General features: G+C 40.3%; 1 protein-coding gene across 6 annotated transcripts in view; it reads left to right on the top strand.

Moving 5' to 3' along the window:
- The window catches only part of SDK1 (sidekick cell adhesion molecule 1), a 375,917-nt gene that overhangs the window by 162,176 nt on the left and 193,510 nt on the right, over positions 1 to 20,231 (top strand). For all 6 annotated transcript variants that reach the window (XM_065850323.2, XM_071814947.1, XM_071814948.1 and 3 more), the window contains one exon: positions 4,720 to 4,853. In XM_065850323.2, coding sequence (XP_065706395.2) covers positions 4,720 to 4,853 — 134 coding nt within the window. The remainder of the gene's footprint in view (positions 1 to 4,719; positions 4,854 to 20,231) is intronic.

Here is a 20,231-nt window from a genome sequence, read left to right as displayed (position 1 = left end):
AAAGGGGAGCAGAAGCTTTCTAGCAAAAAATACCTTGTAAAGAGGGATTGATATTCGTATTAGCTGGAGATAATGTTGGCAAAGAGGCTTTATGAAGGCCTTTGTACTCACACATTGCACGCGGGTTGGTGAGCAGATGGAAGGCTTCTGAGGGAAAGCGTAATCAGGTTACTCTGTGATTTTCATTTTATGATGTTTTTAGAACCTGGTATTATCTATTTATTGTGTAATCTGGTAGACTAATAACCTAACAAATATCTAACTTCTGGGAATTATCTATTTGTAGAGTAGATTTTGATATTTTCTATTAGTAATATTTTTTGTGTGAAGTCCACCTATTTAAGGTACTACAGAATTCATTTGCAGCATTTTAATGAATGATGCCATTTTCAGAGCAGGAAAAAATTATTTAAGTGCAAACCCATAGTCTTAGGTGCCTTAATAATGGTATCACCCCTTTGGTATCACCTCTTTGCTTCTAAAGACCTGACTCACCTTCCACTGATGTTAACAGAATAATTTTCCTAAGCTTTAGATCAAACTTAAAGATTATTTGCCGCAGATTTTTTTTTTTAGAGTATTTGGACAATTTAGATGGCTGCAATTAAAAATCCCAGAGTGTATCTAAGTGCTTAATTATGGCAGCAATAAATGGAAAGCATGAAAACCCCACTAGGCGCCCACTTCCATGTTCAGATACTTAGAAGAACTGGGTGTATAGAGTGACTTGTCTCCATCATTGCTGCCTTTTCCCAGCCTGTCGGACCTGATCTTTGGTCAGGCAGCGTGTCACGAACAGAGCTTGTAGTTTCTAAGGTATAAGGTGCCTTTGCTTTCAGATCAATCTCTTCTCGCCTCTGGCTGGTTTTGTGGTAACGGTATCACTGAAGTGCTTGTAGGACATCATAATACTGAATATTCACTACTAGAAGTGCCTACCACTTGCAGACATGTACGGTACAGTTTGTATATTGGCTGCTGTTCCCTACGGCTTCCACTGAGCTCCAGAGAAACTTGAAGAGTTCTTCTATTAAAACACATGACTCAAAACGCTCCTTTCCCTACACTGACCGATTCCCAAAGCATCAGTCTGCTTAGTTTACTTGCTGCTTGCTCCTGTCTTGAAAGTGTTAGATTAAGTTCGATATTGCTTTAAAAAAAGTAAATTTTAAAAGCAATATTGCTTTTAAAAAGCAATAAAAAAGGCCCGACATTTATGTTTTTCATGAATTCTGCGCCGGGCATGAGTTGCTGACAGGTCCGCTCCGTCTGCTGCGCTCGTCTCCCTCAAACGTGCTGGGAAACGGAGCAGCCGGGAATCAGCTTTTCCTTGGAACGTTAGAGCGGTGCTGTCATAATTTACAACTCCTGTCAGACACTGAAAACAAACAATAAACCAAAGGAAGCACATGAAGCCAGTTTTAGGGCGCCGTCTGCAGCTGTTGCGCAAAAAGCGGCTGCGACCCTGGAAAGGGCTGGGGCAGAAATCTTCAGGTGGTTCAGAAACGTTGGAATTAATGAGTCCTTAAAACACGACTAATTGATTTCCCTGATGCACAAGGCTCATAGTTGATCTAAATAAAGCTCTGGAGTCTGCAGCCTGGGGAGGTTTGTGTTGTGCTCTGTACCTGCCTTCAATTAATGAAACTGAAACATTCCGTTTTGCACAGAACTATTAAGATATCAATAACTCATTTTGGGGGGTTCAATTTAGCATTAATTTGACTATATAATTGATGACCCCAAAGATCTGTCTTCGGTAGTTGCTTTGTCTTCTAATTATTTATTTCTATACGAATTAATATCAAGCTTATGCACTATTTTGAAGATGTAGTTTGCAACGTTTGGACCTTTCCACGTTGATCTTTCTCAGTTCAAATATCCTGATGTTCATTTAATCTTTGATTACATTTCACAGATGTTCTATTTTTCTCACATCGCAATAAATATTTCTGTATTATAGGGTTGTTTTTTTTTTTAATCTTCGTTTTGAACAATTTCTTAATAAATGCATCTTAATTCCCTTTGCTCTTGTTTCCGATATAATGAGCAAAGTGGTTTAATTGTCTGGGTTTCCAGTCAATTTAATACAGATAGTAGCAGTGTGAATCTCGGCAGTGTTGAAGCATCACCTTTACAACCGGGGTGCGTTTGCACCCGACATCCAAGTCTGAAATACGTTTCACTGTTTTCTAACGCTGCTTTCTTTAGAATTAAAGTAGGAATGAATGTAGATGTCATTGTCTTGTAATATTCAATTATTAGCTCTTCATTGGAATTTTATCTTTATTTGCTTTATCAAATGTCGTATTAATTGCATTTTATATCCCCACTCTGTAAATCTACCACAGTTTCTTTGATTAATTTTCTAAGTCAATTGAGCTCGCACAGGTTCATTGAATAAAGAAAAGTCATAGTGTGATTTTTTTCTAACAGTTTTTATAATAAAATCTGCCGCTAAAGATCATGTAAACAGGATCTTTAGCTGATGTGCAGTCAGAGCTGAAAATGCAGCCTTATCTATTTTTCAGGAGATATTTATTTATTGGTATTTACTGGTAACTATTAGAAGTGCAGTGTTTTTTGTATCCACATTACGACTGAAGCACACAAAGCCTTTGAACACTGCTGTGCTCTCCCTGTCATTTGCTAAGCCCCCTCCTACATATAAAAATGAGTACGTTACAGTAGGAATGTGTGATTTCCTCCGTTGCTTTAAATGCTTTTTCAAAAGCCAAATAAATAGTGAATTATTAATGTTAACCACCCCATGCCAAAACAGGAGGAAAAAATGCAGGAGTGTTCATTATTGATCAGTGTAGGACTGCTCTGACTTAGCACCGACTCTTTTGGAGGCCTATTGATGTATGAACTTGTTTCATCCGCTATAATAATTTTATATGTTGCTTCAACCTCTTGCTCAAGGATATGACTGATAGCACAGCTGAACTCAGTGGGGCTTCTCATCAAGTGATAAAAGTGAAGGTAGGAGTTTCTTGCTCCACATCTTGCGTTCAGATGCCTGTCCCAGTCTGCATTAGCGTCAGCTCTTTGCTCCACAGGCATTCTCTGGAACTTTACATGTTCTTTTATTCTTATCTATTTTTTGAGCTTCACGTGTCCTGTTCAGTTAAGCCCTTAAATTTTTAGATTAAACCTTTATCTTGTATAGTCAAGAAAAGACCATCTAATGCATGTAAAATGCAAAGTAACCACCCCTACTGCGGTGCAGATGGGTAGTGCTGCCTACAGGGGAGTTTATTGGTTTGAGAGCAACCCTGAGGAGGATGGCTTGGGGGTGTTGGTTGATGAGAAGCTCAACGTGACCCAGCAATGTGTGTTTGTAGCCCAGAAAGCCACCTGTGTCCTGGGCCGCGTCCACAGCAGCGTGAGCAGCAGCTCAAGGGAGGGGATTCTCCCCCTCTGCCCCACTCTGGTGAGACCCCACCTGCAGTGCTGTGTCCAGCTCGGGGCCCCCAACACAAGAGGGACGTGGGCCTGTTGGACTGAATTTGGGGAGGCCACAAAGATGATCTGAGGGCTGGAGCACCTCTGCTGTGAGGACACGCTGAGAGTTGCCATTGTTCAGCCTGGAGAAGGCACCAGGGACACCCTATGGCAGCTTTTCCGGTACCTAAAAGGAACCTACAAGAAAACTGGAGAGGGACCTTCTACAAGGGCATGTAGTGATAGAACACGGGGTAATGGCTTTAAATTGAAAGAGGAGAAATGTAGATTAGATACAAAGGAGAAGTTCTTCCCCACAAGGATGGTGAGGTCCTGGCACAGGCAGCCCAGAGCAGCCGTGGATGCCCCATCCCTGGGGGGGTTTGAGGTCAGGTTGGACGGGGCTTGGAACAACCTGGTCTGGTGGAAAATGTCCCTGCCCATGGCAGGGGGTGGAATGAGATGATTTTTAAGGGCCCTTCCAACCCAAACAGTTCTGTGATTGATTCTAAGGTTTGCTATATAGCAGACCTGAGCAAGAACAGGCTTGTGTTCTACAATGACATTTATTGACTCCTTCACGCCTACACCAGTGTAACTACAGGCTTGTGCTTTCCTACCTGCTTTAGATTAAACGAAAGCTCTTCCCTCCCTATCTACACACAGATCATTTGTGTGTATCCATTAGGCTCTAACTTGCCTGTGTTCTTGTCTGTGATGTTGTGATAATTAGTGATGCTGTATAACAGAAAGTTTACCTTCTGAGGTTCTGCTGCCTTTGATTTGTACTTTTTATTTTTTTCCACTAAACTAAGTGGTGTTATTCCCTGAATGTCAGACTTTAATAGGCTAGCTTTCACTTGTGGAGAAATGTTTCAATAAAACTGACTTTGCAGCATTCTGATGTTTGCCAGGACTGTTGTCAGCCCATAACAACGCAGCTTGCAGGCTCTCAGCCTTCATTGTCATCTGCCATTTCTTGTGTAACTCCTTATTGCCATTTAAACTATTCTAGTTTCACATGTTGTAGCTTTCTGCATTTCACCAGAAACATCTTACATGATCTAAACAGAGGAAAGACCTTGAGGGATCAAAGGTCTTAATTGTTACTTATGGATGTGTTTGCAATCAGGTGGGTTTGATTCCGCAGCATCTTGGTTTAGATGAGCAATGAATATCACATCAGCCTGCCCAGTCTGAAGTGTTGTACGGTTTTTGCCTACTGGATGCTGTTCTTCTGGTTTCAATGCAATCTCTCTCTTTCCTAAATAGAGCTATCACACTGGAGAATCAACTGGTGATCCTTGCGACATCAGCAACCGATGCAGGAGGTTACTACGTCCAGGCGGTCAATGAGAAGAATGGGGAGAACAAGACAAGCCCGTTTATTCATCTCAGCGTAGCAAGTGAGTATCCAAATTCCTGGAAACATGCTGTCACACTGGGGTTGCAGACATATTCACAGAGGTCTATGTGAAGAAAAAGAGCCTTGCTTACAAAGGATTGAATCTTTAAAGGGGTTCAACTTTGCCTGGTTGTTTTGGGGCACGTTGAGCTCCTTGTGCTCTCCTAGGGACCTAAGAGAGTATATGCCCTCGACAAATCACCCTCAGAGCCTTTTGTCTGATGGTTTATTTTGTGCAAGGCAGGTACATGATGATAACCCTCGCTGCTTGTTGTGAAGTTGTGATCATAATTTCTTTTTAATGCAGGGGTTTATAACGTATTGTTTTCCATTGTGCGTAAGTAAACAAGTCACTCTTCTGAGTGAAATTTTATTAATGAGTCTGTTCCCAGTCTATGGCGTTATTTTTACCTGGAGTTATCACAGAGTCCCAGGGAACATGCATTTCGTTGTTATTACTTATTATTTTACATGCCGCAAATTGCATTAACACTGTGACAGAGGCGTTCCACGAGGGGGTTTTACAGCCAAGGGGAGGGAGCAGCAGCGGAGCAATGGGGTCAGCAAGATGACTGCACACTGAATGTACTAATGCACACATTGAGCAAAAATAGGCTTGTGCAAACTAATGTAAAACATCTAGTAAACATGTTGGTATGAAAAATTAATATTCTGAACATGTAGAACGGTTCGACTCATTTTCTGAGGACAGCTGATGAAGGCGTTTTTAATGTATCAGCGAGGTAAGGGAGGGTGTTAGTCCGAGTGAATGTGGAGGTTTCTGGGCTTTACTGTAGAGATTTTTGGGTAAATGGTTGATGACGCTGGCAGCTTGACTGACAGGCTGCTCTTGTGGGCTTCTAGAGGACGCAAGACTCAGCTCTAGATCAACCGATGTGATGAGATGCTCAAGATCTCTTGATCTTGGGTACCATTAGACTTGAGATGATCCCTATGGCTCTTTTCCTTACGCTAGTAAAACTTGGGAGTTTGTGCTGCTGGGCAGAAAATCCAGCAGATCACTTTTGGAAATATGCTTATGTTTGTCCGAAGTTCATAAAAAGCAATATGTTTCTGTGAAACGTTTAATTTCTAAGAAAATATACTTTTCCTGCTAAAATTCCTAATGAGATTTGATGCAAGCCCCGTGAGCTGGGTCGGGGGTTGCTGAGGGCAGCAGAAGAGAGAAACCTGTGTTTTCTTCCCCGATACTTTTCTAAAGCAAATGGACTTCTCAGGGGTTTTATGTGCATCTTTCTGAAGTGGAAATAATATTCCAAAGCCACTTGTGAATTCTGGCTGTATTGTGGCATGTAGATTGTAAACATTATTATTTCTGACAGTATAAAGAGGTTTGCTAACACTTTAGTAATTTCATTTTAAAGCAAATTTGTATTGTTTGTATTATGTGACCAATAATGTATTTCCCACTTTAATTTCATATCTTAATTAATGTTGGAAATAGTCTGTGATCATGCATGCAGAACAAGTGCTATGCAAAGCAGAAGGTAATGTGGGCATATGGAAAAGAAAACACTTCAAAATGGGTGCGGGCTTGATACCATGAATGCAAAGTCTGTTTGGAATGTGAAAAATGGGAAAGATTAAATGGATAAAATAATATGAAGAATGAAGCAAGATGGAAAGCCAAAAATGGATTTACTTGTTAGAAAAAGTATTAGCCAGTGAGGTTTTCCAATTGTCATCGTGATATCCGGGATTATTAATGCCATGTAGGTGCTGAAGAAAGGCACTGGCTGCAAGGCATTGCGGCGTCTGTCGAGAAAATGAGCTTAACATGGTCATTCTGAACTTTGATCTGGGGAAGAAACGTGTGTGATACGTTAGATGGAAGCGAATAAACCTTTTTGGTCCAGTAACACAAAATAGTCAGGCAAAAATGTAGTCCTGAAGCAATATGCAGAGAATGGCTGCAGAAGGATGATGTATTTTGGAACAATAATAAAGAATTCCAGCAGGTGGTTGGGAACAGATTGTTAAAGGTACATCCAGGTATGGAAGGGATCACATTGAATCGTCACCGTCTGAATTTTATTAGATGTTGAGAGTGATGACACGTGTCATTTTCCATTAGGATGTGTATAAAATTTAAAAACATTTTAATCAAAATCAAATAAACCGTGAGTAAAGTGGAATATCCAATCTCCGTGTGAGTAGATTATATATTAATTATTGAGTACAACCTTGCTGCATGACTCGGCAAGCGCGTTGCTGCTTCCGTGGAGGGCAGAAGGAAAAGGAACGATAGATAATTCCCAGGGCAGTCATCCACTGAGAACAGTGTTAGATATACATAGCTTGTTATTCCTTGAAGGATATCGGTGTCAGGCTTGCTCCAGCCTGTAGGAAAAGCAGATTTGCAGAATCAGGTTAAGAGCTGAGAAAGCCGTAAGCCGACCTGTTCTGGTCCGAAATACAAGGCTGACAGGAGGAGGAATGTATAGCCCTGAGGCAAGCAGAAATTATAGGGCCTTGTATTGCAGATTAAAGTCAAGGCCTTGAATTGTGTCTGGAAGTAAATGGAGTTTGAGAAACACCTGGACAATATATTGTAATGTCCTTTGGTTAATAACTATATTTGATGCACGTTGCATAAGAAGATTTGAGGATGTTGAACAAAATTATGATGAATTCACTAGTAGGGCTCTATGTATTATAAAGACATCTTGTTTCTTATCGGTCTAACCTATAGCTCATTGATTCTCAAGCAACACCAACGCTTGCATCCACCCATCACTCCCTGGTCACAAACATCGTGCGTGGAAGTTGGAAAGGAGCTTGAGAAGAAAGCTCGATAGCTGTCGGTGTTGCTTCTACTGTGTTTGGGTTTGCTTTTCTCTGCACTCTGAGCTTGGTCAGACATGGAAAATCTCGACATGAGAATGCCTGGGGTTAATGAAAATTAACAGATCTTTAGGGCATCTGGGTGTTTTGAGGTACGTAGCAAGAAGACGTGACTGTGTGACAATTCATTCCATAAACACGCTTTGCAGTAGAGATGGATTAGCCAATGGATGTGGTCACCCTATGAGAAGATCCAGATGTTGAGCAGTATTTTTCCTTAACAGCTGAGTCTCTCGCTTGGTTAAACACCCGTGCTCTCTGTGCCTGCCCTCTAAAAACCGTGTCTTAGTTTGAAAGTCTAGGTCACCAAAAAGATAAGTTCACAATGTAAGGTTCAGTCCAACTACACTTGAAAAAAATGGTCACTTCTTTCTACTGGATGCGTTTCCACTGATTTCCAGGGGATTAGATCGTCCCAGAGGTGAAATAAAAATGATGCCCAACAAGCAACGTATTGGGAACAATGTCACATCTGAAATTAGTATGAAATGTCATAAATTGGTTCTAAATTTGAAATGTCTTAAAATCAGTTGAACTGTATACTGAACTACTGGAAATCTTGGCTTTTTTTTGGACCATATGTCCCAGCTTTCATGTAAATAACACAAAATTTTGGCTGGGAAAATGAGAAAGTCTGAAAGTCAAGAGTTTGGCAACAGAAGTAACAAAACTCAGTTTGCTTTTTGACTCCCTGTTGAAACATCACTATTTTGGAGGAGTTCAGCATTAACTCCATTGCTGGAACTTCCAAATTTGACCAGAGAGGTGTGAGATCTAATTATTTACTGAGCCGTTGCAACCTTCAAACCCTCAACATTCTTTCCTATTTCTATCTATTAAACAATAAATTTGATGATGATATCTTGAACAAGTCCTTAGTTCTTGAGGCTTTTTCTTTCCTGCCCATTCCCCAGGGATGAAGTGATGCGCTTTTCGTCTTGCTGGTGTCAGCAGGACACTTAAAGATCAAAATGTTCATAAAGTGAGGTCATCATAAAACTCATATTTCCTTGAAGGCCATACTACAAGCTAAATTTCTCCAAAATTCTGGTTATAGTACAGAACTTTAAGAAAGAGACTGTTACGTGGTACTTGACTGTAGGTTGTGCCACTTCTATGTGAAGGTGTTTTGGGGGGGAAAGGGGAGCAGGGGTATTAAGAGCTTCGTAATGAAACTATAAGGATTTCTAGTGGACAAGTCAAGCATTTAAGAAGCATTTTTTTAGAAGAGGGGGGAAAATAATACTAATACAGAGCTTTTTCTTAGTGTGAGAGCTGGCTGAGGTGTTTGCAATGTGTGTCCTTGTTACTTTAATATGTGAGGATGTGACAAGACTTTGGTGCCACTTCAGAAGAAGTTTGAAAAGCCCTGCTGAGATTTTTCTATTCTTAACTTCAATGCAGCGCTGTGGGCGCGAGCTGCCTTGGCCCCCTCTTAAACTTTGAACAGCGTGCGCTGTTTCAGACCTTAGCTGAAGTATTTTATGGAAAAATTGAGAAAGTGTCCCCCAGTAAATGATTTAAATGGCGAGTTTGCAGAAGGTGGGAAGGCGTAAGCTGTTCTGACAGCTTAGATGCTCCTGCTTCAATTGGTTTTGCAGCGCTAATCATCTGGAACCGCAATTCGGGGCCTTGCTTCTGGACCTTCTTGTTAAGCTGTGAAATATTGAGATGCGTGTCGCTTCAATAGATTTATTAGTAAATTAGATGGTCTCAAGACCTATTCATAACACAGGAGATGCAGAGCGTTCTTCAGGCTGATGTCTTTTTTTTTCTTTGTGAAAACAGAAAACAAGATTGATGGAAATTTTCAAAACCTTGCCAGCCAGCATTTCTGAAGCCTCAAAGATAATAAAGCCAATTATCATTTAATGAAGATAAATTTTTCCCTCGAGCACTGGCAACGCTTAAAAAAAATATATATTAAAAAAAGTTGGGGGTTGAAAATAAAACTCCTGGGTTGGTTGCATGGCAATTAATTTAAAATACAAGGGTGGTGTGTTGTTCTGTCCAGGTTCCACTCACAACAGGAATTCTGTGCTGTTACGGCAGATGTAGACGTGAGGCTCAGCAGAGCCTGTGTCTCTGGTTGGTGCCCATTTAATGTGTCCAAGCCCAGATTTCAGAGAAGGGAAGAGCCCCATTTCAGAGAGGTTCTCATGAGAGCACAAGATGTTTAGGTCACTTTTGGTGTCTGTAAAAATGAAATATTCTTTACATTGTTAGGAAAGAAAGTGGGGGAAAAAGTGCCCCATTTCCTGTCGGTGTACTTGATGGGATATTACTTTTCACGTCCTTCTCTCAGGTTACTGAAGAAGAGAAGTTTTCAGAGGATTCTGAGCAGACATTTTCCTCTCTGGAAGAGAACATTTCACTAACATAATTTTTCATATTAACCATCAAGGTTTGTTCAAGTCAGCAGATGTTGAGGATCCTTCACGGATGCGTTTGAAGCGTAATGCTGCATGAATTTTTCATAGCTAGTGCCATCCTTCAGGTGTAGACAGGAGGCGGGGGGGGGGGAATAAGAATGGGCTGGAACCCCAGGGAACAGGTATTTGTGCTCTGAGGTCGAATTCACACCAGCTCTATAAACTTGTCAAACTATTTTTAGTTCATGCCAAGAGAATTTACTTTGCTCAGCCTCTCTGGTCAGTGCTGCTGAGGTGAAATTAGTGCTTCAGTGACGCTTTTCTTATTATTATTCTTATTTTTTTTTTCCTTTTTATTCTTTTTTTTTGGTGAGGGAAGGAGGAGGAATATGGCATGGAGTTAAATTGCATTTGTGTGCAGCTATTGCACTGTACATGCCTCAAGTTCTCAACAAATACTGAGGAAGTCCAGGTTAGCACAGCTCAGTCCTCTGTGCGCTGCTTTTCGGTCATTCTGTGAAATAACGACATCTCTTTCCTTTCTCATTTTCTACCCAAGCTTTGCTTTCTCTTTGTTGAGCAGAACTTCCAGGAGGGGCCCTGGTGGTTGCGTCATGGGCGCTTTCGGTGTAGAATTGTTTTATATGAATTACAAGGAAATAACAGATGATGCTCAAGATTTATCAGCCTTCTTGGAATCCAGTTCTCCAGCTCTCTTCCACAATTCTCTACCTTTCTTCTCAAAGGAAAACTTTCCTTGCTTTTAACTGTAGTAATACAGAAGGAAATGTGGAGGAATAATAAAGATGAGCCAAGAAACTTCTGTGGCAGCTTGAGCTTGTTTTTGGCTTCACCCAAATATTCTATCAGTGCTCTTTGTGATAAATAGCAAAAATATTGGTTGGTCTCCCAATTTTTTCTTCCTCTGGACTATTTTTGATGATACTTATGGCCACACGCTGTGCCTTTTTGCATCTACTGGATCCACTGTCCCAGGCAACTTGTGTCTCCTCTGCTGGTAGTTTGTGCAATGGAAAGATAATAAAATAAACTTTGTCCGCAATAGTAAGATTGGAAAAGAACTTAAACAGCCAAAATCGGCATAAAACACGAAAATAGTTTCTATAATCTAACTCGTTATTTTAACATAGCTCCTCGTTACACTTGTCTGTTTATAAGGTTTGGGCTTTTGTGTCTGAGAGATCTGGAATGCACCCTCAGACTCAAAATGCTGGGTTGTCTCCTAAACCCTTTATTTATGTCTGACACATACAATTAATCTCTCCCTATCTCTAATCACTTTTGCTATTACATTCATCGGAGTGATTTGTATCCTATCTCTGTCACTGCTCTGTAATTGATATGTGGAGATAAGAGATTCTTAGAGGACACAAACAAGGAAAAGAGAAAATTGAATTTACCTTGCAATCGTTTTATAAAATGTGACATACATCAATTATACATGCCATCAAGGAAAATGCCATCGTGAACAAACTCTGATGATTTGTTGGAAAACCAACAGAAGAGAAATGTCAGAAAAGTTTTCTGGACAGAAAACTATTGCTAGTTCAACAGATTATTCAGTCTTACTGATTTGCCTACTTTTTTTTTTAAATAAATCTCTTGAATTTACAAAGAAAATACAATTTTTTAGTCAGTGTTTTCCTTTAGTCAGTCATGTACTAATACTCCAGCATGGAGTAAGATGAAAGGAAACTGCTGAAATAAATATTGTCTTGTTCAGACATAAAAAGATGATGTTGGTTACTCAAGATAGAATCACCTTCCATGGGCAACAACGGTAAAATTGATGGTATAGTCCAATTCCAACTTAACTGCATTCTAGCATGAAAATATATCACAGAATCCCAGTATGTCTGGGATTGGAAGGGACCTGGAGAGCTCATCCAGTGCAATCCCCCCATGGAGCAGGAACACCCAGATGGAACCTGGGGTTGTTCCTGCCCAGATTCCAGACTCTACACTTGACCTGTTCTATTTCATTAAATTTTTCCCTGCCCAGCTCTCCAGCCTGTCCAGGTCTCTGATGGCAGCACAGCTTTCAGTGTCACCACTCCTCCCAGTTTGGTGTCATCAGCAAACTTGCTGACAGTCACTCTATTCCCTCATCCAAATCATTGATGAGTATATTGAATAATACCGGCCCCAGTACTGACCCCTGAGGTGCTGCACTGGATCCAGGCCTCAACTGGGCTCTGCCCCATTCACCACGACTCCCTGGCTTCTTCCCTTCAGCCAGTTCGCAGTTACCTCACTACCCAATCATCCAGACCACACTCCCTCAGTTTAGCTCTGAGGACTGTGTCAAATGCCTTACTCAAGTCAAGGTAGACCACGTCCACTGCTCTGCCATCATCCATCCATCTTATTATGTCCTCATAAAAGTCAATGAGGTTGATCAAGCACGACTTCCCCTTGGTGAAGCCATGCTGACTGTCCCTAATGACCCTCTTATCCCTGATGTGTCTTGAGATGGCACCAAGGATAAGTTGTTCCATCAGTTTCCCAGGGAAACTCTTGAATTTCTCTTGAGTTTCTCATTGTTTTTAATTGCGGTGAGAAGTGAACTGTTTTTCTCACTCCTGTTTAAATACTTTGTGCTCATGATCAGTTCTTATTGCTGGCGTGAGAGCAGCAGTTTCTGTCCATACCTATAGTTTAAGTAGGACTTTGGGATCTTGGAAAAGCTTTGTAATATGTGCTGATAATATAACAAAAAACTATCTAGTACATAGGCATGATAAATAATATGATAACAGTAATGGAAATCATAAAGCTCAGACTTATTTAAGTCAAGCAACACCAATGGTGGGCACTGCCTGGACTGCAGGACTGGCAATCAGCCTTTCCCTAGAGCTGCTTATTTCTTTATCATGTACATCCAAGATGAACTGAGCTTTCTCAAAACTTCCAGAGGAGTCAGAAGTAGAGGTATTTACAGGCATTTCTAAAGGGCTTTGCGTTTCAGTTCATTCCAGTATCGCGGTTCCGGAGCTTTAACAGAAGAGCGGTGGGGACTCATGCATCCATTTACCCCTTTAAGTCTCTCGAGTCCCATTCTCTGGGCCGTGCTCCTGGGATGTTCTAAGTAGCTGCCTTGAAATCTTTTACTTTGTTTCCCATTTTTACACAGTTGCATGGATTTAAAGTACAATTTTAATTTATTTAAAGTTGCTCAACCCTGCTGAAGGTGCTTTTTACCAAGAAAGTAAGAATTTGTAACTTACTGAAGGAAGCCTTAGCTTAAACATTCTATTCTAAGAAAAGTCACATTTAGAGAAAAGCATCCATGTAGTACATAAGTGTGACATCTTTGTGCTGTTCTGTAATGCGACAGGTTGTCCTGGCTGATTTGTGAACAAGATATAAAGCTGTTGCTTATGAAAATAGTGAGGAACGTTTTATGAGACAGATAAACTTGGAGCAGGTAAAGGTTTTCTTAGTCACTCTTCAATTTAGAAAAGTAGTTTAGGAAGTAGTTGATGGTGTTCTCCAAACTGTCACTGCATTAGGCAAGCTTGAAATGTTTTATAAACAATATAGATTAGGAATAAAAATTATGCTCAAAACAGATGTTTAACAGAATAACTTTTGCACTTAGTTACTGTAAAAACCTAAATAAGTCCTGAAGGTTGTGTTACACATGTTAAAGGTCTGTGTTGCATATTTACAAAAACTAACTTTGATCTCCAGCTTTCACAAACGTATGGTCGCTTGAGGATTATCGTTTTAAAGATGTTTTTAATTTCTTCTCAATATACATCACAGAACAGGAGAATTGAATCAGGTAGAACCCCGTCACCTGTCTGGGTCATCGTCCGGCCAGACAGACGGGATTTGTCGGAGTCAATCCCAAAATGCCTGAAAACCCAGTGGTTACAACCGCAACGGGAGCAAAGCCATGTGTAGAATGATAAGGCATTTCTGTTGTTTTGTTCAGTAGAGAAGATGAAAGTTACTTATTTATACGCTATCTAGGTTTGTCTTTTTAGAATTAGCTAACTCATGCTTGCTCCAAACTTTAACAGAAGCTTAATATTGGAAGCTTTTTAAGATTTGAGCGAGAACTTGCTATGAATTTTAAAGCAATATAGAATAATTGGACCTTCCTACCCCGTTTGCAATAGGAAGAGAAACTTGGGCTCGATGGTGAGCTGGGCGCTTCTCCTGGTGAATGGAAAAACTGCATCGATTTCTTGTCCGCTGGGTTGTACCCTGGGAGCTGTAAATTGCCAAGCAGGGTGTTGGTTCTCCTTGGTTCTTGTACTACTCGGTTTCACGTGTTGTCGTTTGTATCTGGGAGTGCTTGAACATCAAAGAAATCCCAGGCCTGGTTTTATTTTATTTATTTATTCATTCCCTCTGCAGACTGTGCTGTAAGGTAACAGAAACGCTGATTTCTCTTTATGTGCAGGCTATTGTCTACAATTTAAAACCCCTTAAAAATAATCCATAATCCAAACCTCTGCGTTTTTATGGTAGATAAATCACTTTAGCTGTGGAACGTGGGAACGAAGTTACAGCTGCTATAATCTGGGAGAACATCATTGTTAAACGGTGTCTCTTTAAAGCTTTCTGTGATAAAAATGAAGGAATACAGCAGCCAGGAAGGTGCGCACAATGTCTTGGTCTCTAAGGGCTTGTTCGTGCAAAATTGTTATTAAATTTTGTCCAGCTCTATTTGCTCCTAAATATGTTTACAAGCTGAAAACAAGTAGTTTACTGCTGTTGTTTGTAGGGAAAATACTGCAGTGGCAACTCTATTGGATGAAGAAGGAAAGACAAGAGTTGCTGTGCGCGGAGGGTGTTTGTTTTATTCCCCACTTGTTCCTAATGCACTAAGGAGGGATAAAAAGAAGATCTTGCTTATTTGCTCCACGTTGGCTCTGTTTTGATCCACCCTGCAAAGCCATGTGCTCACAAGCCTGATTTAGTAAAGACAGTGAAGGCTTAAAAAGCCGGGAATGTTGTATCTTCTGCAATTGCACCCCCAGCGCTGCCTTCACCTGTCCGTGTGGATTTATCAGATCGCTGAGAGTGATACTGTCAGAGCTATTAAAGAAAGTAATTGGTAGCGAGCGATTAAAATTGCAGATGGCCTTTTCAAGGTGATTATGAATATTAAATCAAGTCTGTAAAAGCCGGCTAAAAAGGCCCATGGAACTGAAAAGTGAATATGCTGCGGATAATCGCATCCAAAGAGGATCTCGCAGGCACGCTGTGCTCATCCAAACACCCCCTAACCAATCAATCCATCAACCAACCAACCGAAAAAAGCCCAAGAAGTAAAATAATTCAAGTGGACCTATTGTATTAAAGGAGGCAGAATTAAATATCTGCCTTTTTTAGGCTGTAAATCCCCCTGTGCAGAGAACCTATTGCATCTCACTCCTCTTTATGTAGGATGTTATCTATGTCCGTCGCCGTTGAGCAGCGGTAGGTCTGCAAAGTCCCCGCTGCCGCACGATGCTGGGGCATTAATAGGGATCTTTTCTTATTCTTTTCCATTTTTAAGAGATCAATGACAAGTCTTCCTTTTCACATCACCCTGGAGCAAGGCCAAGAAATGCTGTGCAGTGACTTCACTTCATTTGGTGAACTTTGTCTGGTTTTTTTTAGCTGAAAAATGTTCATTGTGTTCCATAATTTAAATGGGAACTTGAGATGCAAACAAAGATAAAGGTAGAGAAAGCCCTGCTTGCTTACATGTGTATTTTAATACAAGCGCAGAGAGCTTTCACATGTGTCTAAATACCTTGTGAACCTGGAGCCCAAGGGATTGTTTTCTTGTGCGCAATGTGATTATAGACTCATCACTTTGGGACCAATTTCATGCTTTCAAACAGAAGCATTTTGCATGGTTACTTATACTTCAACATATTGTTGTTGTATTGATCTCTAACTTCATGCTGACCTAAATCTGCTCTTAAACTGTAAAATACCATGGGATTCATTGTAAAGATTTCTACAAATGTATTTTGCGACTATTGTTCGTTATCTTGAGTGTGACAGAAATCATTTGTTTAATCATTTGAGGAGCTTTTTTCCCTTCCGGTAATATTTCTACTTACCTGAGGTTTGTGGTCATTGCTGTGTTAGTGGGTTTGATGCATATTGATTCCTCATCTAAATTAATATTATTTCACTTACAGATGTCCCTTCAGTAAATTTGATAGAGATTTCTTCTTATTCCACTACAATAATGCTTATTTCTAACCGTATTGGTTCAGGAACTGGTCCATGGCCTCCTTGACAAAAACGTTTGTGCCACCAAGTATTTTTAAAATACATTCTAAAAAACCACTCATTTAGTCAATGCAGCAGGCGTGTTTTTAAGAGATACGTTGTCTAAACAGATGCCCAGCACTTCCCTTTAACTGTGGAAAGAGAAGTTTGACCTTTTAATGCAAATACTCAACATCTAAGAAGTTACGAGGAATTAGAAAAAAGGAGAATTTTTTCCTAATGAAGGAAGCAATTCATTAAAATCATAATACAATATGTACATCTGTACAATATGTACACCCCAATACAATCTGTACATTTTAACTCTTCAAGAAGTGCATTTTATGAAATATAAGCACAATAAGCCTGTTGGACTGTTGGAAACTGAAAGCGTCTTGATAGAATTGGGATTATCGGTTCCCCCTTTGCTTTTTGGAAAGGATATTGATTACTTTTTTATACATGATTAATACAGCATGTTGTAACTTTGCAAACCAGCTCTGTTGGCCGCATCATCAGCAAACGCAGACCCGCATTAAATGTGATGAGAAGAGGAAGACGCTGCCTTTGATTTCAATTGTGGCTGCCAGATCTGATCTCTTCATTGATGAAGAGGGCAATTTGCACTTTGTAGGCTAATGAGGAGAAATATTATGGAATCTGGCAGACCTTTTTGAACTCGATAGCGACTGCTGAATTCCGATCTTGAGTATAATGCAGACTTTATTTTGAAAAGCGGGTCTCGGATGGTTGGACGTTGTGGTTGGAGCTTTAATGGTGCTGATCCCTGCCCGTCACCAGAGCCGCAGGAACAGCCCGCTGGGCTAATTGTGGACGGCTTTTCTTTTCGTGGATTAAAGATGGGAAAAATAGTCACAGATGGGTTTTGTTTTATTTTTTAGAAGGTTGTTACAAATGCTTTCAGAGGGTGTTTGTCACGGAGGAAACGGCAGAGCTCTCATATGTGTGGCTGTATGAGACACGGGCATGTGTGCTCGCAAAGGAGAAGGATGAAATAACACGGGTTATCTGGAGTTTATGGTTAACAGAGGCAGGTAGAGTGTTTTTCGTGGTTCATTCTTTCACTGCATATACCAGAGGAGGCGTTTTTAATTTTGTCAAAATATTTCTGAGTTGTGAAACTTAGAATTTATGAATTTACTGTGAAAATTGACCAAGCTGTTTTCCTGCAAGCTCGTGCTAACACTGTTTCTTTAAGGCTACTTCTTTTCAGAACTACATTTTGCTGCTTTTAAAGCAATGAGACTATTTTCTGGATAAGAAGACCCTGTGTTTAGAGGTTAACAAAGTCAGATGGCGGGACTTCATTGCAAACTTTAAGACTGGGATTTAACGAGTCAATTGTCCTGGCTTATTTTTGTGTGGATCTAGTACTTCATTTTGGTTTAATTTCATAACATCATAAGCATCCTTGATGACTTCCTAGTACCTTAATACAGCACTTGCTTCATGACACAGTGTACAGTGGAATGAGAAGTACGAAATTCATGTGTGTGTGTTCATGCTGAAGATGTTAAATTTGTCATAAATCTTATCTTTAACTAGGTGGTACTTTTAAAATAGTCATCAAAAGTAAATATGATTTACCTAAGTGATATTTTCAGTCGTATCTCTTAATAAGAATTTCCCAAAGTAAATTTAACCTTCACGGTGCAGCCTGAGTTATATGACTTCTAGAAACTCTTTTGAATGAGTGCAAACAGCAATCTTGTCTGTTCTGATGACCCTTCCGACTCTGGTAGAAACGGTCTCTGGAAAAACAGTGGCGTATAGTTAAATGACTTTGCAGTTTAGCTCATTTTAGCTTCCTATTATGTTTCTCAGGCATAGCGATTAAATTAAAAATAGGGAGGGAAAATACAGTTATTATAGACAGCGTGTGTGTTGTGAAGAACAGGATATTTTGTGAGATCTGCCAGCTTTTGAAAGCGGTGACCAAAGCCTCCCTTTCTTCCTCTGCGGGGATACAGTGGTGTGTTTTAAGTGGTCTCCACGTCCTTAACGGCTGTGAACTCATGGTTAGAATGAGGTAAAGGTGATCTGAATAGCACAATCGATTTAAGGGGGAGAGAGGTTTGCATCAAAGTTGTCTTATGCTGACTCTGTCCTCCACAAATTCAGCAGTAGGAGAGGAGGGGGCTCACCTGCAGAGCCAGAGCTGTTCCTTTTGATGAGCCCTTAAGAACAATGTCAGGTGTCTCTCCCTTTCATCCTTGATCACCACAGGAACTTTAAAATCCGTGGTTCAGAAAGGAAACCCGGGTAGCAGTCTCTGGAAACACGCAGAGCTCACCAAAACTGCATGATAGGTAATACAAAATTTCAGTGAAAGCTGCAGATCTGGATTGAGGGGAAGAATGCGCTGAATCTCGTACGGCTTCAATGCATCGCTTCCATCGGCTTGGAAGAAGATGGGTTCTTCCCCCCCGCCAAGGATGAATTGCATACAATCCATTCAAAAATTACAAAATAAGCTTAGGAAAGAATAAGAATCCTTTGTAACTCGCAGCAGATTACTATTATAAATAATTCTCATCTTGTCATTTTGCTCTGATTTTGCCAAATCTTGAATTTTGAAAACAGCATAATTTAGTTGTTGATGTGGTTAAGGATTTATGGGATTCTGATTCTCATTCACGAGGAGGGGGTGTGAATTCTTTTTTACAATATGCCACCATGATCCTGAAGTAATTCGGAGATTGATTTGTAAAACATTCTGAATCAATTAAGGCTTTAATCAGCAAGCGGCAAACTTCAGATGGCTCGTGGGCTAATTTTACCATCTCCTATCAACATGAGCCTAAGCTGGAAAAAGAAAACAATTAAGGAGATGTAATTATCTGTCCTGATTACTGAATTAGAAGAGTTTGTGTTTATTCTGTTGCTATGTAAAAAGGAGAAATTTGCTTTGAAATACAGTTTGAGGCAGCTACTCAATTGCCAAGGGTTTGCAGGGCGCAAGGGGGATGTTGTGTAGGACAGTTTTGGAAGAGATCTGCAGTCAGGACCTGCCACACAGGTACTGTGCATTGAGCTTTGGAGGCTGTTGACATCTCATCACATACTATGCATGATGTAGTAGTGAGAGTATTTTTACTCCCTGTGCTTAAGATTAGCTTGGATTTTCAAGGCTGAGTCTCCTCTACAGTTACTTGTCCCAGCATGTACCTGATGCTTGTGTCTACTGATCACAAACCATCCTCCTGTTACTAGAAGGCAGGAATCAATTTTTAAGTACTCATACAATGACAACCTTTCTAGAAAACAGGGAGGGAAAGGCATCTCTGCATGACTGAACTGTCTCATCACCCTATGGTGGTGTCTTCCTAATACCAAGTGTAATTACCTGGATTTGCTTGACTTTAATTGAGAATAGCCTATAGAAATGTATCAAACTTATTACATAATGCTTCCTCAAACCAAACTCTTAGATTTGGTAGGATTTTTATTTTCAGCTTAGCAGAGAGATAAATACAGATTTATGAGAGACTTGTGCCTACCCCTTCTGTCCTGCCAGATCTGATCAGAATCCACAAACTGCATAAAACCTCTCATAAACCCCTGGCTTACAAGGCTGGTGTAATTTCTGTTTGAATATTTAGCAGAATGTTAATCCTGACATATTTAGCTGAAGGATTGTTGCTGCATTCTGTGCAAAGTTCAGAATAAATGCCCAGAACCGCGGTGAGTTATAGGTCAATTACAGTAATTGGAAGGAAAAGTAAACAAGAAACCTTAGTGGTATCGAACAGGAGTGATACCTCCAGTTTTTATTAATGAGCAGTAAACAAACCTGTCACCAGTCGCTGATTTTGAAAAATGTGCCATATAACTTACTTGTATAAATGATTTCATTTCCACATAGCGTATGTGTC

The sequence above is a fragment of the Patagioenas fasciata genome, chromosome 15, assembly GCF_037038585.1.
Source record: "Patagioenas fasciata isolate bPatFas1 chromosome 15, bPatFas1.hap1, whole genome shotgun sequence".
Classification (NCBI taxonomy): domain Eukaryota; kingdom Metazoa; phylum Chordata; class Aves; order Columbiformes; family Columbidae; genus Patagioenas; species Patagioenas fasciata.
The sequence above is the reverse complement of the archived record's forward strand: the minus strand, read 5'-3'. Positions and strand labels throughout refer to the sequence as shown.